Source organism: Siniperca chuatsi, linkage group LG5 (genome assembly GCF_020085105.1).
Source record: "Siniperca chuatsi isolate FFG_IHB_CAS linkage group LG5, ASM2008510v1, whole genome shotgun sequence".
NCBI classification, from domain to species: domain Eukaryota; kingdom Metazoa; phylum Chordata; class Actinopteri; order Centrarchiformes; family Sinipercidae; genus Siniperca; species Siniperca chuatsi.
The window spans coordinates 26,874,872-26,897,065 of record NC_058046.1 but is presented as its reverse complement, the minus strand read 5'-3'; the positions used below and the strand labels follow the sequence as shown (position 1 = coordinate 26,897,065).

The 22,194-nt window shown below is 40.3% G+C and overlaps 1 protein-coding gene across 4 annotated transcripts in view; it reads right to left on the bottom strand.

Annotated features, from left to right (window-relative positions):
• The window catches only part of si:dkey-215k6.1 (transmembrane protein 132D), a 274,706-nt gene that overhangs the window by 150,262 nt on the left and 102,250 nt on the right, over nt 1–22,194 (bottom strand). For all 4 annotated transcript variants that reach the window (XM_044195290.1, XM_044195291.1, XM_044195292.1 and 1 more), the window contains one exon: nt 21,060–21,637. In XM_044195290.1, coding sequence (XP_044051225.1) covers nt 21,060–21,637 — 578 coding nt within the window. The remainder of the gene's footprint in view (nt 1–21,059; nt 21,638–22,194) is intronic.

Sequence of the window (22,194 nt, the reverse complement as noted above, 5' to 3'; positions counted from 1 at the left end):
ATTAGAAGAAGTGTTTATAATCATCTTTCAAATTATTCTGTTTTTGGTTTTTGAAAAATTGGACAATCCTGGTGAAATTTGGCAGTGCAGTCTATTGGTTGTTTTGAGCACATTCATTGTCAGTTTATCCTGGTCTGATTTACTGGGAGTATAGATTAATGTAGTGATTCCCAACCAGGGATGTGCATACCCCATTGGGTACGTCTGCAGTAGCCAGGGGGTACTTGGAAAAATTGTGGAGTATTTTAGCCAATTTGAAAATTTAGAAATTATGATTTTTAAAGAAAATTTATTCACATATTTATTGTCACATTGACCAATATGTCAGCTATGATGGGCTGACGCACAGGACACACATGAGAGGTTGTAACACCTTAACCCCACCTGCTGCTATTTAATATTTGTGAAAAGTAGCTGGCAAGAGAGCAAAAAAGTCAAAAACTAAAACTGCTGATAAATTGTTGAAAAGCTCAGTCTCTGCTACTCCAAGTGGAACCAAATCTACTGAAGAAAAAACTATATAAGAAAGAGACCAAATCCAAGCATAACAATTTCAAGATCACTGTCTCTACAATAAAATTTTTTTTATAAAAACATCCATTTTATAATTTAAAATCAATTTACAAGAGCACATTTTGAATATTACTGGTAATGCTGATAAAGGGGCACTTTAGTTCATCTAAAAGAGCTGAGAGCGTAGGTCAGACAAAAAAAAAAGGTTGTGCACGCTAGATTAGCGCATGCTGTGTCTTCTGTTTATACTACTACTAGGAGTAATTTTTATACTACCACTCGCAGTCACAAGTCAGAAATTTTCAAATTCAAAGTTGCTTTCACTTCTTTGGTTATTATAATTTATACTGCTAGTGAAACAAATACATAGAGTAATGATCAGCAGTGTTAAATACAGTCTGTCCATTTTGATATTCTCTTTCTCTAAAAGAACACAATAATGATTCAGTCTGTTCACTGTTAATTTAAGCTTTAACATCTGCTGTTCTCAGTATATGCTATCAGCGGCTCTTTATAAAGAAAATTCTGTGGTGCCCATGTGAAGCATTTTATGTTGACAGTAGTTTGTTTTGGTAAAAACAGAAGAAGAGCTGGGTAGTTAACTTCAGCTGTGATACCCACTGTAATTGCAGCCTAACACAAACTAAACAGCACAACCAAAAAAGGCACAAAATTCAGACAGAAACAGAAAATACAAAAGATAATACATCATCAAACTAGACACACTGTGACTGAAAAGTGATGTCTGGGAACTGTAGTACAATAAGTGTTTACCATCAAAGATGTAATCCATTTAAAAAGTAGCATATAATCGCATCAAAACATTCTGTTCAGACCTTTCACTAGTAAAACATTATTCTTTTTTTCTCTGAATTCTCATTTTCAATTTTTTTTACACAATGCCCTTAAAAGGATTGAAGTTTGTATCATTTTGTACCCCCTTGTCTTCTATCTTACTAGCTGTCCCCTGGAAAACTCATTAGACAGACCATTCTCTGTGATCCAGTCCGCCTCTGTTGCTTTCTCTATTCTCCACTGGAATAGTCCTGTTCACCCCCCGCCTTCTCTCCATCCCTCCCACATGCCACCTCCATGCTGCTGGAGGACTCATTATGCAGACCAACTCTCCCTCTGTCTTTCTTATCACTCTCCACTGGAGTACTCATTCCTTTCTTTCTTCTTACATTCTCTCTGTCCCTCATGTCTCTTTTTTTCTCTCTCACTCTCTCTTCCTTTATATCTTAATGTCTGTCTAATAACACACACACACACACACACACACACACAGTCATACACTGCACAGTAATTTCTGTACTTGGTTTTACACGGACGACAAAAACCTGGTTTTGTCCCTCTATCACTCAGAGTCGACATTTATGGCAACAACATACCACATATAGTATGAGTTTATTTGTATGTGTGACTTAATCTGAATGTTCAAATGGATTCATATGTAGTGTAGATGTTTGCATGTTAGCACGAGTATGTCTGCATATCTGTGTACTTGTGTGTATGTGGCATTAAAGCAAGACTATGTGACTTTTGAATGAAGAAATAACTTGATCTAACTCGTACAAATGAAAAGGTGAATTCATAAGCAAGAAACTGCACTCTTGCTCAGTTCAATACATTCCACGATTTTTCTGCTACAGCCTTATTTGGTCTAGTATGGCCAGAAGTATATGGTGGCTGATGTTAGCTAATGCTAGCAAACTTTACCTAGATATTGCTCTGTAACAGACATTACAGGGTCTTTTTTAAACTTCATATCTTTTCTCCACTTGCACTATTTCTATATTTAAGCATTTATCATTATCTTGTAATTGCAACTCATGGCCATGGTAGCCACAGTTCAGCAAAAGTTACCTAGAGTCACTTTAGGTTAAAGCTAATTATTATCGTCAGCCATTTTACATTTGACATAGTTGCAGAAAAAGCTAAACTCTGTAGTTTGGTTGATTTGCTACCAGTGCCACCCAAGATGATAATTTGGGCTCCTGGCTTCCGCTTGGAAATGGCAGCTAAGAGTTGACCTAGGGAGGCAGCTCAAATTCTGAAACACCATTGCTAAGACTGCACTCAGGCCAGACATGATCCTGATAGCTCAAAGAGAAAGGGAAGTGGTCCTGCTTTCTCTTCTACATGTTGATTTCACAGACACTACTTCAGCACTCTGTTTGTGGTGTCCTCTCTGACCTAAAGCAATTAACTTGCATTATATCAGGCCTTTACTTCATGCTGGCACAGATCAAGCACAGTGACTTTGCATCAGCCAAGCAGCAAATTCATTGGCCTCAAGCTGACTTTTTTACTACCTACTGTTTTTCTACCTAATTTGGAAATGTTGTGTCTCCCCATAATATCGTTTGCTCTGGGATGTACATGAAAGGAAACTAGACCTAATATGTACAGCTGCTTCCAATACTAGGGGAACCCATTGTCAAAGAACTTTCTCATAGATTTACATTTATCTTGTATCCATTCTTTATATTCTGTAAATTGCAGATAGTTCTTTTATACATTGCAATGACATCACTTGTCACGTGGTGCAACCCAACTCACCACCACTGCAAGGAAAACAAGTGAATGAATGGGAAGAAAGTGAAGGCCACAGTGGTCCGAAGGGATTTGGGTGACATTGCCATGTGGCCAAAAATTTCCAAACATAAATACTATGAACCTTGACAAAACAATATCACATGATCCTCATCAGCAGACGGCGTTTGCCAGTTCTCATGCAACTGAAGATACTCGTCCATGTTAGTTAAAAGATAGATAAAAGTTGAGATTCAAAAATCATCCCTGACCTTGGACACAGCAGTAGACAAAATCATTTCAAATCAAGTTTAATTTAGTAGCCATTCTGCAGTATATCGTACGCAATTTTTTTTCAATAAAATAATCCACACACATCATTGTGAATTCAATGAAACCAAAACTATGTTCATGGGTAGACACCCCTAGAGGTGTCATTTGGGTGAACGGACCCTTTAAAAGGTCTCAAACTGCCACCAGGAAACTTCCAAACAACTTTAACAGCTTTTTAGGAAAGGTGTCAGATAGGAAACACACCATAGGTAGCCAAAACAATTAACAGCCAAGAAAGTTTATCCAATCATTGGATTGGATAAACTCAGTGATGTCTCATAGTGGAAATTGTGGGCCAGTTAGGAAAAAGTGTCTGTTTCTGTTGTATAGGTACACTATACAAGATCTGTGTGCGTGCAAGCATGTATGTGTGTGTGTGTGTGTGTGTGTGTGTGTGCACGCAACCGTGTGTGTGTGTAAGGTATCTTTGTGGATTGTGTTCCATGGGCAGATAAAGATGAGTCCTTCCACAAGGATGGTCGGCAACTAATCACAAGATGACTACTTTAATTAATTAGCTGACTGTTCGCCACACATAATAAATACTAATTAGGAGAAATGGAGGGGGCGAGAGAGAGAGAGAGAGAGAGAGAGAGAGAGAGAGAGAATAGACAAAGACAATTTTGAGAAACGAGGGGGAAACAGTGATAATAAGACAAAGAGAGAATGGAAGACCAGCAGTCAGTAACAGATGTAGTATAGACGGAGAAATGAAGATGGATACTGCTTTCACTTCCTAACTTTCCTTTTTTGTTCTTCTCTTACCTGTTCCCACCCCTCGATTTTCATCCGCACCCACTCCTTTTTACCCATCTTCCTCCTTTTTTTCATTTGACAATTTTCTCTTTTTTCCTCTCTTTCTCTGAGGGATTAAGATACTAGCAGACCAAAAGCTTTGCAGGCCCAGGAGCTCTGTGCATGTTCTTGTAGAGCCGTCAGCATTTACACAGGCATGTGTGTATTCTTTTGTTTGAGCATGTGCTGTATACACATGGCAGTGTTCTATTTGCATGTTCTTGAGAGACAAACACATATACACACTGAGACACAGCATGTGTGTGTGTGGTGGAGGGGGGACATAAACATAAAACAGAATTGAGACAACCTTCAGAAGCAAAGAACAAGAAGGGGATCAAACCACATGCGTGTGTGAGAGAGAGGGTGTGTGTTTGAACGTGTGTAAGCTGGAACTTTTTGTTAAGTCCTGCTAAGATTAGAATAAAGGGAGGTTTACGGAGGAGAGGAAAATACGGTAGAAAATAGACTAGAGACTAGAGGCATTGGTGATGCCTTTGTTTTGTGACAAGCCGCTCAACTAACAAAGGTGTTAAACATCCAGTTACAATGTTATATTCAAGTCCTACTCATGGCCCAAACTGATAGCAAGAAGGTAAAGGTTGATAGAGAAAGATGAAAAGGTTAATATTAAAAGACAGAGGACGGGAGGTAGAGGGAGAAAGGAAACAGAAAAAAAAACCACAAATTGAAATAGGGGGGGAGAAGTGGAGATTTTGCTATGAATAATAGCCCATTCATCAGTGCTAATTTGCTAGGCTAATGTTCTCACTGTGCTTAATGGGAAGATTAGCCGGGCAAATTAGCACTGATAAACGAGCAAACATGAAGCATGGTGGTCAATCATGGAGCCAGCCATGTATTCATACCATACCCCAGCAATGGGAAGCATCTGTTCTAAATTAGATTTTAGTTCAAGTTCAACAATTAACTGCCCTTCATGGAAAAACTGCCTCACAATAAACTTGATAACAAATAGAAATACTAACAGGAACAGACATTAACAATCAACAGTAAATACACTGACAGAAAGCACTAATAAAATGAAGTAGATTGGTAGTGTTAAAGGGCTTTGCAGTTGATCAGGTTGACGGCAGGAGAGATAAGTGAAAGCCTTTTTTTGTATTTGAATTAGCCAGCAGCTGATTTAGCTTTGGAAATACAATAGGTCCCTAAAGATATCTTTTCAATCTGACCTCATATGATCATGGTTATGAGAGTATATATAAGGCTCGAGTCATAAAAATTGGATGTGTGGCATCTTCAATAGGACAACCTGAAAATGTGTTGGATACTTGTGTTGGATCCAAAAAATACAGTGCTGGTGTTTCCCCTGACTGAAGCATCAACAACCACTTACACACTAAATCTAAAATGACTACAGGGTTTCTTCAATTCCTTCATTAATAAATAACATAATCATTAAAGTTTTACGCATTTAGGTGATGCTCTTATCCAGAGTGACTTGAGAATGAGTGCAACAGTAGAGTAAGCTTGAATTTCCAAGATCACAACATTACAAGCAACTGGTAGATTACAAAGTTCAGAGCAACAGTGCCCTGTGACAGAACATCCCTGTGACCTTAAAAAGGTCATACAGCACAGAGAAGTCAAAAGAAACAAAAGAAAAGAAAAGAAAAGAACCAATGATTGTTACTGTTGTGAGACCCCAGTGGGATCCTTAAAGAACTCCATGACGGATTTATGAATAGTGTTTGAAGGTCCACCAAACTGCATCTAATCTGGGGGATGTAACGTGTCTGGAGTGAAGAACAGCAGCCTTATTTCCAGGTGGGCATCTTTGGAGATTACACAGCTCAGAGCCAAACTCGTATACATCACTTGACAGGTTTGATAGGAAATCTTGAGTACAGATTAGTTGAACTTTAAGCACTCAACCATCACTTTGTTTCTTGGATCTTCTGCCTGATATTGTAGCTTCTTCTTTGTAGAGACATTTGAGGAACACATGCCAATACAACCAAGACACATAAAGGAAGTTTCTACAGGCTGATTTTTGTCTACTGTGTTGGACCTGCGCTTTCTGCAACAACACATAGCCTATTACTGTCATGGTAGGTGAGCAATCATATGTGTGAAAAAAATGCTGCAATGTTTTGATGGTGTCCACTGGCTCAGTGGGTAAATGCGACAGCCATTCAATAGCTGAATTGCTGAAAGGGGAGAGGGAGACAGTCACACTTGATTGAGAACAAATAGGGTTATTCTGTGAAGAGAAAATGGGCAAAACTTGCTTTTTAAATTTTCAAAGTACATGTTTTTGAGTTCTGAGAAACAAGCCTTTAAAGATAGAACATTTACCCAAAATTGTAAAAGAATATTGACACGGTTGTAGCCACAGTAGCATATACTCTTGGCCTTTCTGGCTTTAAAGATATGAAAAAAAAGGAACTCATTTAAAGCTGATCAGTATGATGAACAATATCAATGATTATAATAATTTACTCCTTCAACCACAATAAAAGATCACATCTGTACAGCAGGTTTCATCATTTTCTCAAAATATCTTCAGGAAAAGAGTGTGACCACATACCTGCATATGTTACCAGTTTGTGTGCACATGTGTATACATGTGTCAGCAGGTTAAAATGAATAAGACATATAAATATAAATGTAATCACAATTAGTATGTCCTCCTTTGTCAGCTAATAGATGATTCACCATGAACCAGGAAATTGAGCCCAGTGTTTTATACGCATAAACTGTTTAGCACTGTTCTCCCACACCCACACATATACTTATATACACACACACAACACAGATATGAAATAGTATTGTTCTGAGCCTGGGGGCTGGTGTATGGGGCTCCCCGCAGTGCAGAGTGAATAGGAAGATGTACTAAAGAGGAAGTGATTTTGTGAATTCCAAGTTTGGAAAAACTAAAGCATAGCAAGAAAAATATGTACAATGGGTTGAGCAGTTAAACAAGCTTCTTATAGCAGAAGTCTCTAAAGAATGGTATCAGTCTGCAACAATGAAGGGTCATGTAGACAAGATTTAGCCTAAAGAATCCAATTTTGTGATCAAAATGGCACCACAGATCTGGTCTAAGGCATTTCATATGGAGAGTTAAAGGTAAAAGAGGAGAGCCCAGTTATGGATGGATTCTTGCATCACTGGTTTCCTTCAATGATTTCCTAACAAATTTTGGAAAGTGCCCTTTAATACTTTGTAAAATTACTGGAGAGGATTCTCAGTTTGTATCTGCTATGGCATGACGCTTCGGACAGCCTCTTTTCATCTCCAGTGTAAAAAAAACAGGAAGTTCAGTTAAACTGACAAACTTTTGTTGAAAGGTGAATGCTTTTTTATTTTCTAGGTTATATATAAACATTGTTTCAACAACATTTAAATTACTATATTTTAATGTGAAGACCCTTCTAGACGTCTGGCCTTATTTTGACATACAAATCACAGACTGTGCTTACTAGGCTTTCTTATTTTTAAAAGAAGAGTAAATGAGAGAAATGGAAAACTGAACAAATGTTCAAACTGAGGGGAATTCCTATTTTATTTAAAAAAATAAACCAGCTGTGACACTTCCCTTCTGAAATACTCCTAACCTGATATTGTCTTTTTTGAACTGACGATCAGGACCAAAGAGTCCCTAACTGCATTCATCCAGTAACAATCCTGCATTAAAGTCCAACTGAAATCACATTTAGTTACCCCTTTTTGTATCTATTAAATATATAAATGTATTGTTAATGTTTTTTATTATTAAAAATCTGCGTGCCTGTGTTTGATTGACAGCAGCAGGCAGGCTGAGCTCCGGCATAGCAGAAGAACAGATACATAAAGTAAACAGCGCTGTAGCTTACAAGTCATGGGCAGACAGTGTGTTGTTAGCAGTGGTATTGAAGAGTAAGGACCACATTGGCAGACTTAATTGATATTTGCAAGTAAATTCATATGCTGTTTAAAGTGCTGAGCTGATGACCAGCTCATTAGCTTTCTGGCCTGCAAACTGATGTTAGCAGTGGACTTTTCCACCAGTGAATGTTTGTTTGATCGCTCATTTGATAAGCTACCCACTGTCACGGACATGCCAGGGTCCACGGTCACCCAGCCACAGCGCACTCCCTCACCAGAGTTCTAATCACACACCAGTTCCCAATCACACACACCTGATCCCCGTCGGCACCTCATCACCACCAGTATAAGAGCACCCTACTCACCTCAGTCAGTTGTCCGGTCTCGTTTATACAAAGGACGCTAATCCTCAGTGAACAAGACAATGCTTTGGACTCCAACCCTTTCCCGTTCCAGTGTGTGTTTCCTCTCCCGTGTTCCTTCCTTCTGTCAAGTGTTCTCCTGTCTCCAGCGTGTGTGGCTTCTGCTCCCAACCTCCGACAACAGTCTAGAAAGGACGGTATCTGTACTCCATCACCTACCACTGCTCAACTAACTGTGTGTCTCATTGCTGTGTCGTAATAAAACCATCTCTGTCTCCACCTCGGTGTCTCCTGCCCTTCTGTCCGCAACAGAAGACCGGACTTACACGACCAGCATGAGTGCCACGGATCCGTTCCAGGAGCTGGTGGATATCCTGCGCCATGGCCTCACCGCCAGTCTCCACACCAGCCTCCACTTCCGCATCCGCCGCCGTCGCTCCACCACCTCCAGGGTACGCCAGTCCCACGGCTAAACCAGCACTCTTCTCTGGCTCGGCGGAGGACTGCAACGGCTTCCTCCTTCAGTGTTCGCTAGTCCTGGAGATGCAGCCTCACCTATACCCGAACGAGCGGTCCAAGATAGCGAGGTGATCTTAGGGCACCCCTGGCTCGAACAACACAACCCCATCATCTCCTGGACCACAGGCGAAGTGCTGAAGTGGGGCAATTCCTGTTTCCCAGACTGTTTCCCCTGCCTACCTCTACCACCTACTCCTCGATTTAAGATTCTTCCTGTATGTACCACCTCCATAGAGAGTCCATGAGAGACATACCACCTTGCTATGCTGCCTACTTGTTTCTCCACAAGTCCGTCATGGTCTACATCCCGGTCCCGAAAGACCATTCGTGGTGGAGGTTGACGCCTCTACCACAGGAGTAGGAGCGGTGCTGTCCCATCTGCAGGGTACCCCAGCCAAACTCCATCCACGGAGAGAAATTATGACATCGGCAACTGAGAATTGCTCGCCATCAAACTGGCCCTGAGGAGTGGAGGCACTGGTTGGAAGGTCCAACATCCCTTCACCACATTCACTCTCCATAAGAACTTGGAGTACCTCCGGGACGCCAAACGCTTAAAACCCGTCAAGCTCGCTGGGCCCTCTTTTTCACATGCTTCAACATGTCATATCGCCCCGGTTCGCGGAACGTGAAGGCAGATGCCTTGTCACGATTGCACTCTCCAGATGAAATCAATGAAGAACCCGAGACCATGCTCCCTAAACAGATAATCGTGAGCCCCATTCATGGTCCGAGACATTCCATGCCTCCCTCCAATGCCTCCAACACTCTGCCGGGCTGCCCCCCAGGTCTTCAATATGTCCCCAGAATGCAACGCACCCCACTAATCCACTCTTCCCACACATCTCTGGGCACTGGTCCCTTCACCATCACCAAGCAAATCAACATGGTCACGTAACAACTCCAGTTGCAACCACAATACAAGATTCGCCCTACTTTCCATGTGTCACTTCGCAAACCTGACCACCCTTCTGTTCCTGTTCCCACAGAGCCTGGTGTAGCAGCAGAGCCCCCCTGCCTCTCATCCTGGAGGACGGAGCCGCTTACCAGGTGAATGAAATCTTGGACTCCCGGCGCCGTGGTGGCATACTGGAATACCTGGTGGACTGGGAGGGCTACGGTCCCAAGGAGAGGTCATTGGTATCCAGACATGACATACTTGATCCCTCTCTGCTCGACGCCTTCCACACTGCCCATCCGACTCGGCCTCCCCCCCATGGAAGAGGACAACAACCACGACGTCGGGGTCCTTGGCCCTCAGATGCGGGCTGTGGAGGGGGGGTACTGTCACAGACATGCCAGTCACCCAGCCACAGCGCACTCCCTCACCAGAGTTCTAATCACACACCTGATCCCCATCTGCACTGCATCACCACCAGTATAAGGGCACCCTACTCACCTCAGTCAGTTGTCCGGTCTCGTTTATACAAAGGACGCTAATCCTCTCGTACCGAATGAGCGGTCCAAGGTAGCGTTCATCATCTCTCAGCTTCACGGGCGCGCGTTACAGTCAAGTGTTCTCCTGTCTCTAGCGTGTGTGGCTCCTGCTCCCAACCTCCGACCACAGTTTAGAAAGGACGGTATCTGTACTCCATCACCCACCATTACTCAACTAACTAACTTTAACTCCCAATTAACTATCTGTTATTAACTAATTAACTAACTCCCAAAAAATAGTTTCATTGTAGTTTTTGGTCTACACGAAGATGTAATTTCAACGCCTTTAATGTTTCATATAAAATGCCATATATATGGAACTATATCAGAATCAGAAATACTTTATTGATCCCTGAGGAGAAACTCTTTCGTTACAGCTGCTCACAGGAATAAAAGTACTAAACAAATCAAAATATAATACAGGTAAGATAAATTAGATAAATATATTGGCTGTGTGCTGCCAACAAGAAGCTTCCAGGACATCGTAATGGGAGAAGTTCTGTACATTAATGTAAAATAAGGAATTGCACTTACTGGTATGGTGCACATGCACAAGTACTTTGCGCTTTCTGGCAGAACAGCCTTAGGAAGTCTAGTGAAGTAGTATAAAACATGAAAAGATGTCCATATTAACATGAAGATGTGATGGATGAGTGGGTTACACATGGGACCTTCTCTTGGGAGATTTGGGATTGAAGTCCTGTGTGGGGCAAGTTCTTATACTTGCTTTTAATTGAGAAAATTGGGTGTGGTCTTTTAGTTACGGTAGTGACAATAAGCTATTGTTTGCACAAAAGTGAATCCTATAGCCATTATTTTGTTGTCTATCAGACATACTGTATACATGTAGTTGTTCAGTACCGGTCTAATTGATGGCTAGGCTATGGTTAGACGTCTATTAAACTTTCACTTTTGAACCAAATTTAACCACATTTTAGACTAGATGACTGTGTACCATTTAAATGTCTTTTAGATGTCTAATCAGCGGAAAATTGCTCAGTGGGTAAGGTGCAGGACAAGAAGTGTTCATGTTTGTAAGTTAAATACATTTGTTTCTTATTTAATTTCATTTAGATTTTAAAATTTATAATTGAAAACTAAATGAATGTACTGTATGGAAAACATACCAGCTATACACCTCACAATGTCTAGTAACTTCCAAAAAAACCCCTTTTGGAGACGGGGGCCAAAGTGCAGCTGCAGTTCAGCCATTGTGTAGTAAAAATTGATACTTCTACAATAGGAACATCTGTAGCTTATTTCAAGTGTGTCCCAGAATAAATAAAAAAAACAGACAATATGTTTTCAGGAGCTTGGGTCCCAGGCCAAGAAAATAAAAATGTTATTCGAGTCCCAGGGCGAAAAGCTGCAGGAGAGGATTTCTCTCTGGGAGGGGATTTCTCTCTGTTAGTGAAAATATCAGCTGTTTCCCCCCAGCTTGTTCAAATAAAAACAAACTCATCCCCAAACTCCTTTTTATAACTCCTGGGGTAACTTAGAGGTAAATGCTCAAACACACAGAAAAACACACACGTACACCACTTGATTTAAAACATGCTACTCCTAGCAACTGGTGCATCCCCAGCATGGAGGACTGCAGGAGCATTATACAGGAGCCCTGTTTCTAAATGGGGCTCCTGTATCCTGCAACAAGGAGTGGCACGAACAATACACACAAAACAATAAACGGCCAGGCATTTGCATATCAACCATCCCCAAACTAGCGTTTGCAGACCCAGACTCAGAGTGATAGAGGTGCGCAAAGAACAGAAGAAAAGAGACAGAAGAATGTCGGAATCGAAGAGACAGCTAAACACATGTGTGCATACACAGCTATGCTGTGGATCACTGCCATTTCAATAACTGAAATCAAAAAGCAAAAATTTTGTTCAAACACACACTCGTACTCAGAGACATATTAATTATAATTTCAGCGATAATGTCAATCATTTTGCAAGTTACACTGCCAAAATATACACAATCCCCCCTTCTCTCTGACTTTGCACCTCTCACTCTTTCATCATTTTCTTCTCCTCTTCTATGTCTACCTATGTCTATTTTTCCGCCCTCACACACTTGCAGAGCCCCAAAACACACGCACACACACCGGTGCTATCCCGAGGTTGATGGCTGTCACCTTTGTGTACTCAGCCTCTTTCAGGAGCCAGCAATGCAAATAACAACCTTATGAATATTCATGACGGATTTGAGATGGAAAGAGAGAGTGAAAGAGAAAACAGGAGAAGGGAGAGGGAAGAAAGGGAGTTTTGACAGGGAAACTGAAGGGTAGAGAGCAGAGGAAGTAGAGGAAGAATGTTGTAGACAGAATGATAACGCAGACTGGATTAGGGGAGTAAACAGAGACAGAGTGACTGTGTGGGTTAAATAGAGAAAGAGAGTAAGTGTGTGTGTGCATGTGTCAGGTCATAGAGTATGAACCAGTTTACCATATTTTGCTAATGAATGATGGAATACTATAGAGTGAAAAGGTGAGCCAGTAGAGTTTTCAGTAGAGGAGGCTGATGTGTCATAGTTAAAAGTTATATTAATGACAGTAATACCTAATGTCCTTGAAATTTAAATATTGGGGAGCTCCTGTCCTTTATGAAAGTTAAGCTCCATTCAAGTCTTTGAGAAACTATTTTAAAAACAATTACCCTACTTAGAACTACAGGTCCAACAGTCCAGTACCATTTCAGAGCTCCAGTTAATCCACCTTGGCACAAGTGACACCGCATTAAGAAGTAACCATAACATAAAAGGAAGGTGTCCTTAGTCTACAATAGGAAATAAAACATATAAAATAGAACATCCAATAGAATTGGGCGTACCGTTTCGTCGTTTTTCTGGTTGCTTAGTCATGTACCACATTAGGGCCGGATTTAGCCTGTCTGGCCTGGGCATGCAGTAAAAAATGTCAGGGGGGTCATATTGTCACAGTCACTACGCACTATTGTTTTATCCTTGTGGTTTTAGATGTGTGCACATTTGTTGTTTTTAACGGTCTTCCCTTGTTAACTGCATCTTTGGTATTTTTGTCTGTGTATATTTCAGTGCATATATGTAGATTTATCTAAATGGAATGACAAACTTGAACATGCTTGAACAAATCACTACCCTACCTACATATGTTTTAATTCAATGTGAGTTTATTTTATTTCCCCACTGCCACTCTAAATAGTTAGTGAATGGTAAAATCTTAGTCACATTATACCCACCACCCCAACTTCCAACTTCATGTGAACTTCATTAATAAACATATTTAAGGAGTATCTCAACTGCTGAGGCCTCTGAGCCATGCATTGTTGACATCTTCTAGCCGACTCCACCAATGAAGCTCCACTAAAACAACATTACCAGATAGCCTGCTTTCTGTCCCTCCACCCAAACAACTTGCTTGCCACTCTAGGTAATGAAGACGAAAATGAAGAAAGCGGGGTTTATTTTACACCAGAGAAGCACTGTGTTCCTTACTCTTCCACCTCATGGCCCTTGATCAAGCAACTCCTCGAAAGTATCTTAAAGCTGCAATAAGAGTACTGGAGGGTAGAAAGACTCAAAGCAATTAACCTTGACCTTAATAAAGTTAAGACTAACGTCTTAGCAAACAATTGTTTTCTTACATGTCCATCGGTGTCAGAAAAATTTGACCTTTTATTGTGAGGAAAACTTGATAAATGTTAAACTTTCTTAACCAATCACTTGTGAACTTTGGAGAGGTAGCTTGTGTGCTTAGAACATCTTTAAGTGGTTTTATACAAACTGCCATTGTTTTGTTTTTATTGGTACAGCAAACTAATACAATGAGCGCAAGTGGCTGAAGCTACATGAAGCTACAAAGTAGGGTGATTCTAAGTGGGATTGGTAGTATAGCAGCTAATATACTAATATAGTAAAAATACTTCCTAAAAGCTATATAAGGTCTACAGGTGTAGCCCGAACAGCAAGGATATGAGTACGATTATCAGTATGTACCCCACAGAACCTAGTAAATAGAGCATTTCTGATTTAGACATTTTTGTTTTTCTTATTATTTGTTGCTACATAATTTATTTTGCTCACTCTAATTACGTGTTGATGCTTCTTTTATCATTTATTCTCATTCAGTCCTTACTGTTTTACTCAGTCCCTTTATTACTAAGTCACAGTCCATTCTTACTAAGCTTTTATTACAGTTATTTATTTTGTCTCTGATCAGACATTTGTTCATGTAGAATAACAAAAGATCAAGATCAGAAAAGAAAAGTTTGCATTATATGAATTTAAGAAGAAATGTGACCAGATATAAGTGATTATGAAGAATTTCCCTGCCAACCCCTCCTGCGCTGCATCTTTCTTAATTTGGTTCAATTTCCACAACCATATTCTTACTCACAGAATGGATGAATATTAAAGCAACAGGTAAGTAGCAATTTTCTGAGAATAATAGAGCTGCGAGAGCACACTGGGCTAGAGAGATGTATACATGCAAGCACGAGTATATGCTGTATTGAGTCCAATTTAATGGCTAGGGTGATTATTTAGAGCGCTGCCTCTGTGGAGACTGAAATAGAGAATGGACAAAGAAAAAAAGTCCCAGACATAAGTAACACAGAGAGATACTGCACAGAAAACGACAAATGCAGGGAGACACTGACTTGGATACAGACATTAAATGGATTTTAATATTTTTGCAGAAATGGGCCTTTTAGTTTACTTATACATTAAGAGATAAGAACACATATACTACTCATCCATGTTTCCGTACTTGTTTCTCTGGCACTTCATGCTTACATTGATGGTAGCAGACTACAGTAGCATGATTTGGCTTGAAGATTGACTAGTTTCATACATTTTAAAAACATCATTTACACAGTGTCTTGTGTTGCTAGGTTTGTTATGTATCAGGCTAACCACCTCATATTCATCCACTGTACAGTAATTGTTACTCCAGACAGTCTTTCAGTCTTTAAAACACTCATGCCAAAAGGTTTACCACTGATACATGCTTGATTTGGGAGATTTACAGTATGTTTTCATTAGTTGACCAATGGGACAATCTATGGAACAAGTACTTAATGTACTGTTGGGAGAAAGAGGGAAAGAGAAGACTAAGTTTGACAATCAATTAATGTGCCTACAAACATGCTTTAGTAACACTTACAAGTCAAAGCTTATTGAAGAATTCAAAAAATAGTTATGTTTTTCATTTACAGATGAAAGAAGCAAAGACTGTATGACAAAGAGTAGCAAAACTAAAGAACAAAAACAACTCACCCAACACTATCAGTCACTTCGTGAATAGAATACTTGGTAGTGTTTTTTTTTTGTTTTTTTTTACACCCCAGAAGTCTATTTATTGGCTTCATCCCAGCTGGAAGAAATGCATCTAATTCTCATTTTATCTTTTGTGCATTTTCAAGATTGCAAAAAATGTATTTGTCAGTTGGAGAGGTTCAATACAAAGAGCAGCATGAAACAAGGACACTGACACACAAACACACAAAGAAAGAGAGAACAGACCGAACCAGAGGGACACACAAAGACAAAGAGAATCACACCATCAGACATTATGGCTTAACATGAAGCATATATACACTACTAAAGAACACATAATATGTAGGCACAAGATACACATAAATAAAATAAATATGCTATGTGTTTACTTAAGGCCACATTTTCACTCACACACAAACACACACACACAATCGCTAAAACAATTGATTCTGCCTGCTGATGAAAGGGCATTTGAGGTGAAATCGATGGTGGAGCTTTGTGGAATAAAGGCATCCTGGGCATACTGTGTGTGTGTGTTTGTGTGTGTGTGTGTGTGTGGTGACACAGAGGGGAAGGAGTGTGTGTGTGAGATGTAACCACCAGAGAGGACTAGCTGGTCCTTAGAAGTACATCTCCCCTCTGATCCTAGGAAAAATCCACTAATCCCTACACACACATACACACACGCACACACACACACACAGGCAAACACACACAGAAAGATAGAATGGGACAATAACTATAGACCGAATACAAATTCAAACACCAAAAACAAATGACTATTGTAATACCAGTCACACAAAAACAGATAGAAAGAGAGAAAATAGAGAAAAACTAGAGAGAACACTAACAGAAAGAAAAATGTATTTATCTTTTGATAATCGCTGTGTCAATCTGTCTCTATCTATATCTCACACATACATACACAAACAAAGCATTTATCCCCTCATCAGTAATCATCTCGCTAATTAACTAACCAAACAACGTTAGCACACAGTTCAAGACGACAGCTTTTTAATGAGGGAGATACTAATCGCTTTGACCCTCAGTCTGTCAACATTCCCACTGCTGAAAAATGCTGAAATGCTCAACTAAACATAGCTTCAAAGCATCCAGCTTCTATGGCAAGGGTCTCCGCAGATTTAAACGCTGCATTAAATACTTTTGGCTGAGCGCTCACTGAACTGGAGCTGCATACAATACAACATGAATTCTTCATCTTCAAGTTTTGCCCTGTTTTCCACCTTTTGAATGTTAACAGTTGTAGGAATTAGGACTGTACCTGAATCAAACTTTTCCAAGTCGGAACTGTTCCGGCAGTTTAGGCCAGACATGACATGAAACCTTTTTACTGACAGTGGTGCTGCAGTCCGGTCTGGTTTACAATAGAAGTTTAGTCACCCTTTTCTCTATTTCCATCATAGTTAGGTTGATAGGTATGTAATTTGGACGCAAGACTAGGTTTGTAAAATAGTGTAGCTCACCATGCTGTCACCCTGTGTTGTTCTGTGTACAGTGATACAGCAGAAAAAAGTCCGTCACTGACAACATGAAATTCGAATCAGGAGCTCCACCAACAGATTAATCATCAACATTTATGGGGCAGCCCTAACATTAGTGATATTAGAGCTTGGCATCATTTGGGGTGAAGGGATGAAAGGAATAAAAGGATAAAAGAAAACTTCATTCAAAATGGCCCTTGTTCTTAAAATCTAGTAGTGAATCAGCACAAAGCCAGCTCAGAAAAGCAAATTTCTTTTGCAGATATTTGGTTGTGGGTCTGTTCTTCTCTGGCACACAGCAAGATATGGCTATTACAGATATGGCTATTACATTTATGGAGGGAGCAGAATAAGTATAGGATGAACTGAGTAGTAGGACAAGTAGCAACAGCCACTTTACCTGAACAGACAGAACAAAAGTGGAAAAGGAAATGGAAACCAAATTACATTGGAGACAATGGATATACTGTTTGACAGTGTCTTTACGTAGCGCACTGTAAAAACACCACAGCACAGGCCAGAAACAAGCAACCATTATGACATTATGGGACTTGTGCCCATAATTTCCTTTGTTCCCTCATTTTTAAGGATGTTCCACTCAGTAAAATGCATCTCGGAAGAGAGAAGTATGAAGGTTGTGTCCCATATGTCTTTTAGTGGAAAATATGGACATAATAATATACATTCTCCACTGTCGCATGTGGCAAACTGGAAACATGGCAAGAACTTCTGCATTGGAAATCTGTTTAATAATAAGAACACTGCAGCTAATCTGATGTAACCTTAAAAGGATGGTATAACAAGCTAGACAAATAACCTCTGTTTGACAAATAACCTTTTTCTTATTAAAAAAATCTAGTTAAAATCTTTGTGAATAACAATAACATGATAAGCACAAAAACACCTTTACTCTATTTCTTAATTAACCAAAAGGTCTCTCCATTTCATAATCTCCTCTTTTCCTTTCAAAGTGAATCTTGGCTTATGCACAAAAAGTGGGGGCGTCCATTTAAGTTTGGCCCATTATCTTGGTGTTCTTATTAATATCTAAGCTTGAGTGCCAGTGTCAAAAACCAATTACAGACTCATCTAGCACATGTCTCATATGTCTGTTGTGTTCTTTCAGCCATAAACATGTTTAATTGTCTATCGGTATCATTTTCATTCAGTCACAGTCTGTGACACTGGCACTAGATCTATAATAGGTCTCGGAGCAGCAGACTGCAATTACTGTGCATTGGGTATTCAGAGAAACTTTAGTTGTGAAATTTACATTTTCCATTTTCTTATTTTTTACCTGTTACAAAACTTTCCCTACACATTTTGGGACATCATCATCATCCATCATCAAAATTATATCTGGGGACCAATGTGGTTGGCTTTGGTTTAAATGTGGTTGGGAAAGAATTAAATGATAAAATTTGAAAATGGTGATCAAAGTCAATGATGTGACTCAAACACCAATGTAACTGAATTGAAGGAAGAAGGCTTGGCGGTGACCAGACTTCAGTACCACAACCACAGTTTCAGCTAGTCGTCTGCATACGAGTAGTCTCATCACAAAGTGACAGAATCATGTGTGGTTGTGTGAGACTACAAGCCTAGTGACAGGTGATACAGCAAGGATGCCCAATCCAATTTGGGAAATTTGTGTTGCCTCGAGTCCACTGTCTTTGCATCTCTACCTTTTGGAAGAGCTGTAGAGTGAGGAAGAGATGCAAGTGAAGGAAGCTTTTCCCTTCCCTTCTTTCGGCTTTTAATCATCTTTCCCGTTTAACCATCTCTCCCTTTCTGTCTCCGTCTGTCTCTCTTGCCCGTCCTCTCTCTGTGTCCCTCCATCTCCTTAGCAGTTTATCATAATCACATCACCTCATTGTGATGGAGCACACTTAAGGCTTATTATGTGTCACACACACACACACACACATGCACACACTCACACACAGGAATGAGATCCACTTAAGCCTTATTACATGTCTGACTGTGCTTCTAACATGGGAGATTAGCCATGGGACTGTTTCCTAGGGCAGAGGACAAGAGCTGCAGGTGGAGCAGACACACACACATGCACACACACACACACACACACACACACACACACACACACACACACACACGTCAACTCACATGCAAACAGAAAGATAAGCGGAATACATGCTTAGAAATGTTTTATATTGGACATTTTTCAAAATGGACACGCAGGTGGACACAGCATAAGGACATAAGATATAAAACAATGTCAGAATAGGATAGAATAGAGCAGGACCTGAATAAAAATAAAAAGAAGACATGATGCCATAAAAAAAGGAGGTGATTTTTTTCATCCACTATCTTTCTGTAGCAGTATCACACACGTGTATGTGCACACACATACACAAACGCAAACACGCACAGACATAGCAGGGCTGTTGTACAACAAAGCCAGAGACAAAGTGTCTGCAGGGGTAACCAGAGAGACCACCTCATCACTTCTATGTGTGCTTAACACACACAAGACACCGCAAACAAGGGTGTACAGCTTGGAGTATTTTTTCCCCCTCTGTCTGTGTGACATGGTGCAGTGCAGTCTGTGCAGGCACTTGTTTCCTCCAGTGTCCTCAGATGACCTCAGGAGTTATCGTGCATGAAGAAATACACAACTGTGATCCTGCTGAAAATTTTGCTGTTTTTTTCAGCATCTTTTTTTTTGTCTTCAAATCCCCATTGCCAAGAAACTTTATGGCCTGTGGATCACGATCAGTCCTGATTTTTGATTAGCCTTCTATGTTAGTAAAAACATCCCTTGATTGTATCCACCAATTTACTAATGTATACACAGTATAATATTTGTGATCAGGCCTGCTGAGAAGAAAATGATAAAGAAATGATCCGTTAACAAACACTGCAAAACAATAGGCAGAGTGGACTAATGTCATTAATATTGATCCATAATATAAAACATTGATTGGCAATGATTGTAACAGCAATCAGAAACGTCAAACATTCCTTCCCTGGTTCACTGGTACTATTGGAAGGGTATTATTCCAGTTCCAAATACATTTTGCTACACAAATGTGCAGCTTTCATTATGTAAAATCAGTTCCTTTGACATTCAGTGCAAATTATCTGAAAAGATATTCAAGCATTCAACATGTGCCAATTACCATGTTCAGTGTGTTCCAGGTTGTCTTTGAGTGAATGTGAGACTGAAATACTGAAAAATGTATCCAAAGTTGCTCAAAATTGGTCTCTAAAATGTTCTCAATAGTTATAACCTCATAGGAGTAATAGTAATGCTATATCCAGCCATGGTGTGTGTGCTGGGATGTTCTTTGGATAGAATGATAAATTTGCACATCTGTCATTTGTCAGCCTGAAATCCCTAAAGTCAGTGAAATGATGAGGCAGAGATGGGATGCAGATATGCATGCTTAGTCTAGATCAGGGGCTGTAAACTTATTTTCAGCCAGTGAACCAAAAAGAAATGTTTCCTGGGATACAAGTGCATGAAAACATATTGCTGCTTATGTGGGAAACCATATAGGTGACCTCTTAAAGCACACCTGACAGCCATTTTGGGTACCACCCTTCAGTTTGAGAAACACGGATCTACTAATCTAATCTAATTTTATGCCTCTTCTTTCATTTCCCTGTCCCACCAACCTTCAGTCCCTCGTCACCCTACCTCTCTCCCTTCTCATTTTCTGTGTTTTCTTCTCTCCTTGGATCAGTCATGAATATTCACAAGGTTGTTATTTGCATTGCTGGCTCCTGAAAGAGGCTGAGTACACAAAGGTGACAGCCATCAACCTCGGGAGGCGGCAGTGTTCAGAGATGAGAGAGAGAGCAGATGAGGAGGAAAGGAATAAGTGGAGATGATCGAAAAAGCAATCAGAGCAAAACCGAAGAAAAAATTAAATGAGACAAAAAAGACAACAGAAAATCAAATAAAATCGAAGCCAAACAAGTTCTATGAAAGCATTTGTGTTCCCACCTTAACGTAAACTGTTCCGTGTTTGAATCTGTCTTCATGTAGACGCCAAACGCCACAGTCTTGCCGAGCCGAACCGGGCTGGGTGGCACCAGAAGCTCCACATTTTCATCCAGTCTCAATCTTTCTCCTTTGGCAGAAACCGGGCCTATGGTCATTACCGCAGAACCAGCTTTCAGCATGTCCTGAAGACCCCCATCCAGTAGGGGGTTCCACTGTACCCCGGGGCCCATGCCCAGGCCTCCAAGAGGCCCAACATTTGCACTCTGACCTCTCCATGGCTCATTAACAACAGAGGGACACTCTTGACCAGCTCCTTCCACTGGTATAATTGAGTAATACACATCCACAGATGGTAGAGTCACTTCGGGAGGTCTTTTTCTCACTTGTGGTGGTGTAAACCAAGCTGGGGGAATCTCCAGACGGACAACACAGATGCCAGATGGTCCCACGAGTCGGCAGCCCGCCGAGGGTGCTGCTTCACTGGTGTCACGGATGGCCACAGCTCTGACACACGGGAGGAGGGCCGGAGGAGGCGGGTCAGGCTCATCCCAACGCCGCCCTACCAGGTAAAACAGTACCTGAAGACAAAACAAATACATCTAATGTCATAATGGGAAAATTAGTGGATAGACAGCTAGCCAACAAGATACTTGTCTAAAAATATAAAACAACCAAAAACTATACATTTTCCCTTTCTTACACTGTGATAGTGTACTGTAATTATCAGAATCAGAAATACTTTATTGATTCTGCTATGCAAAAGCTGCACTAATCAATATATTTATATTAACAATGGATCAAATTACTGTGTGTAACGTGAAAGGTGTTGCTCGTAGTGATAAACCCAGAGAGAATTATCACCAGACTCTGAAGCCCCTCAGAGCGTGTTATAGTTAATAGTATAGATTAATTTTTACCTCTTCTGACAGTTGCTAATAGTTGCTTCAAGTAGTCAATAATGATTATATAATACATGAATACACAAGCAATTGATAGAAATCCTCTAATTACCTTTGGATTTGATCATTCTTGTTGTATGGGATTGGCATATTAAGTATATGTGAAGTCTAAAACCTTATTTAATTGCATTAGAAGATTTATGAGTGAAAGGTCAATGAAGGTCCAAAGTAAAAAC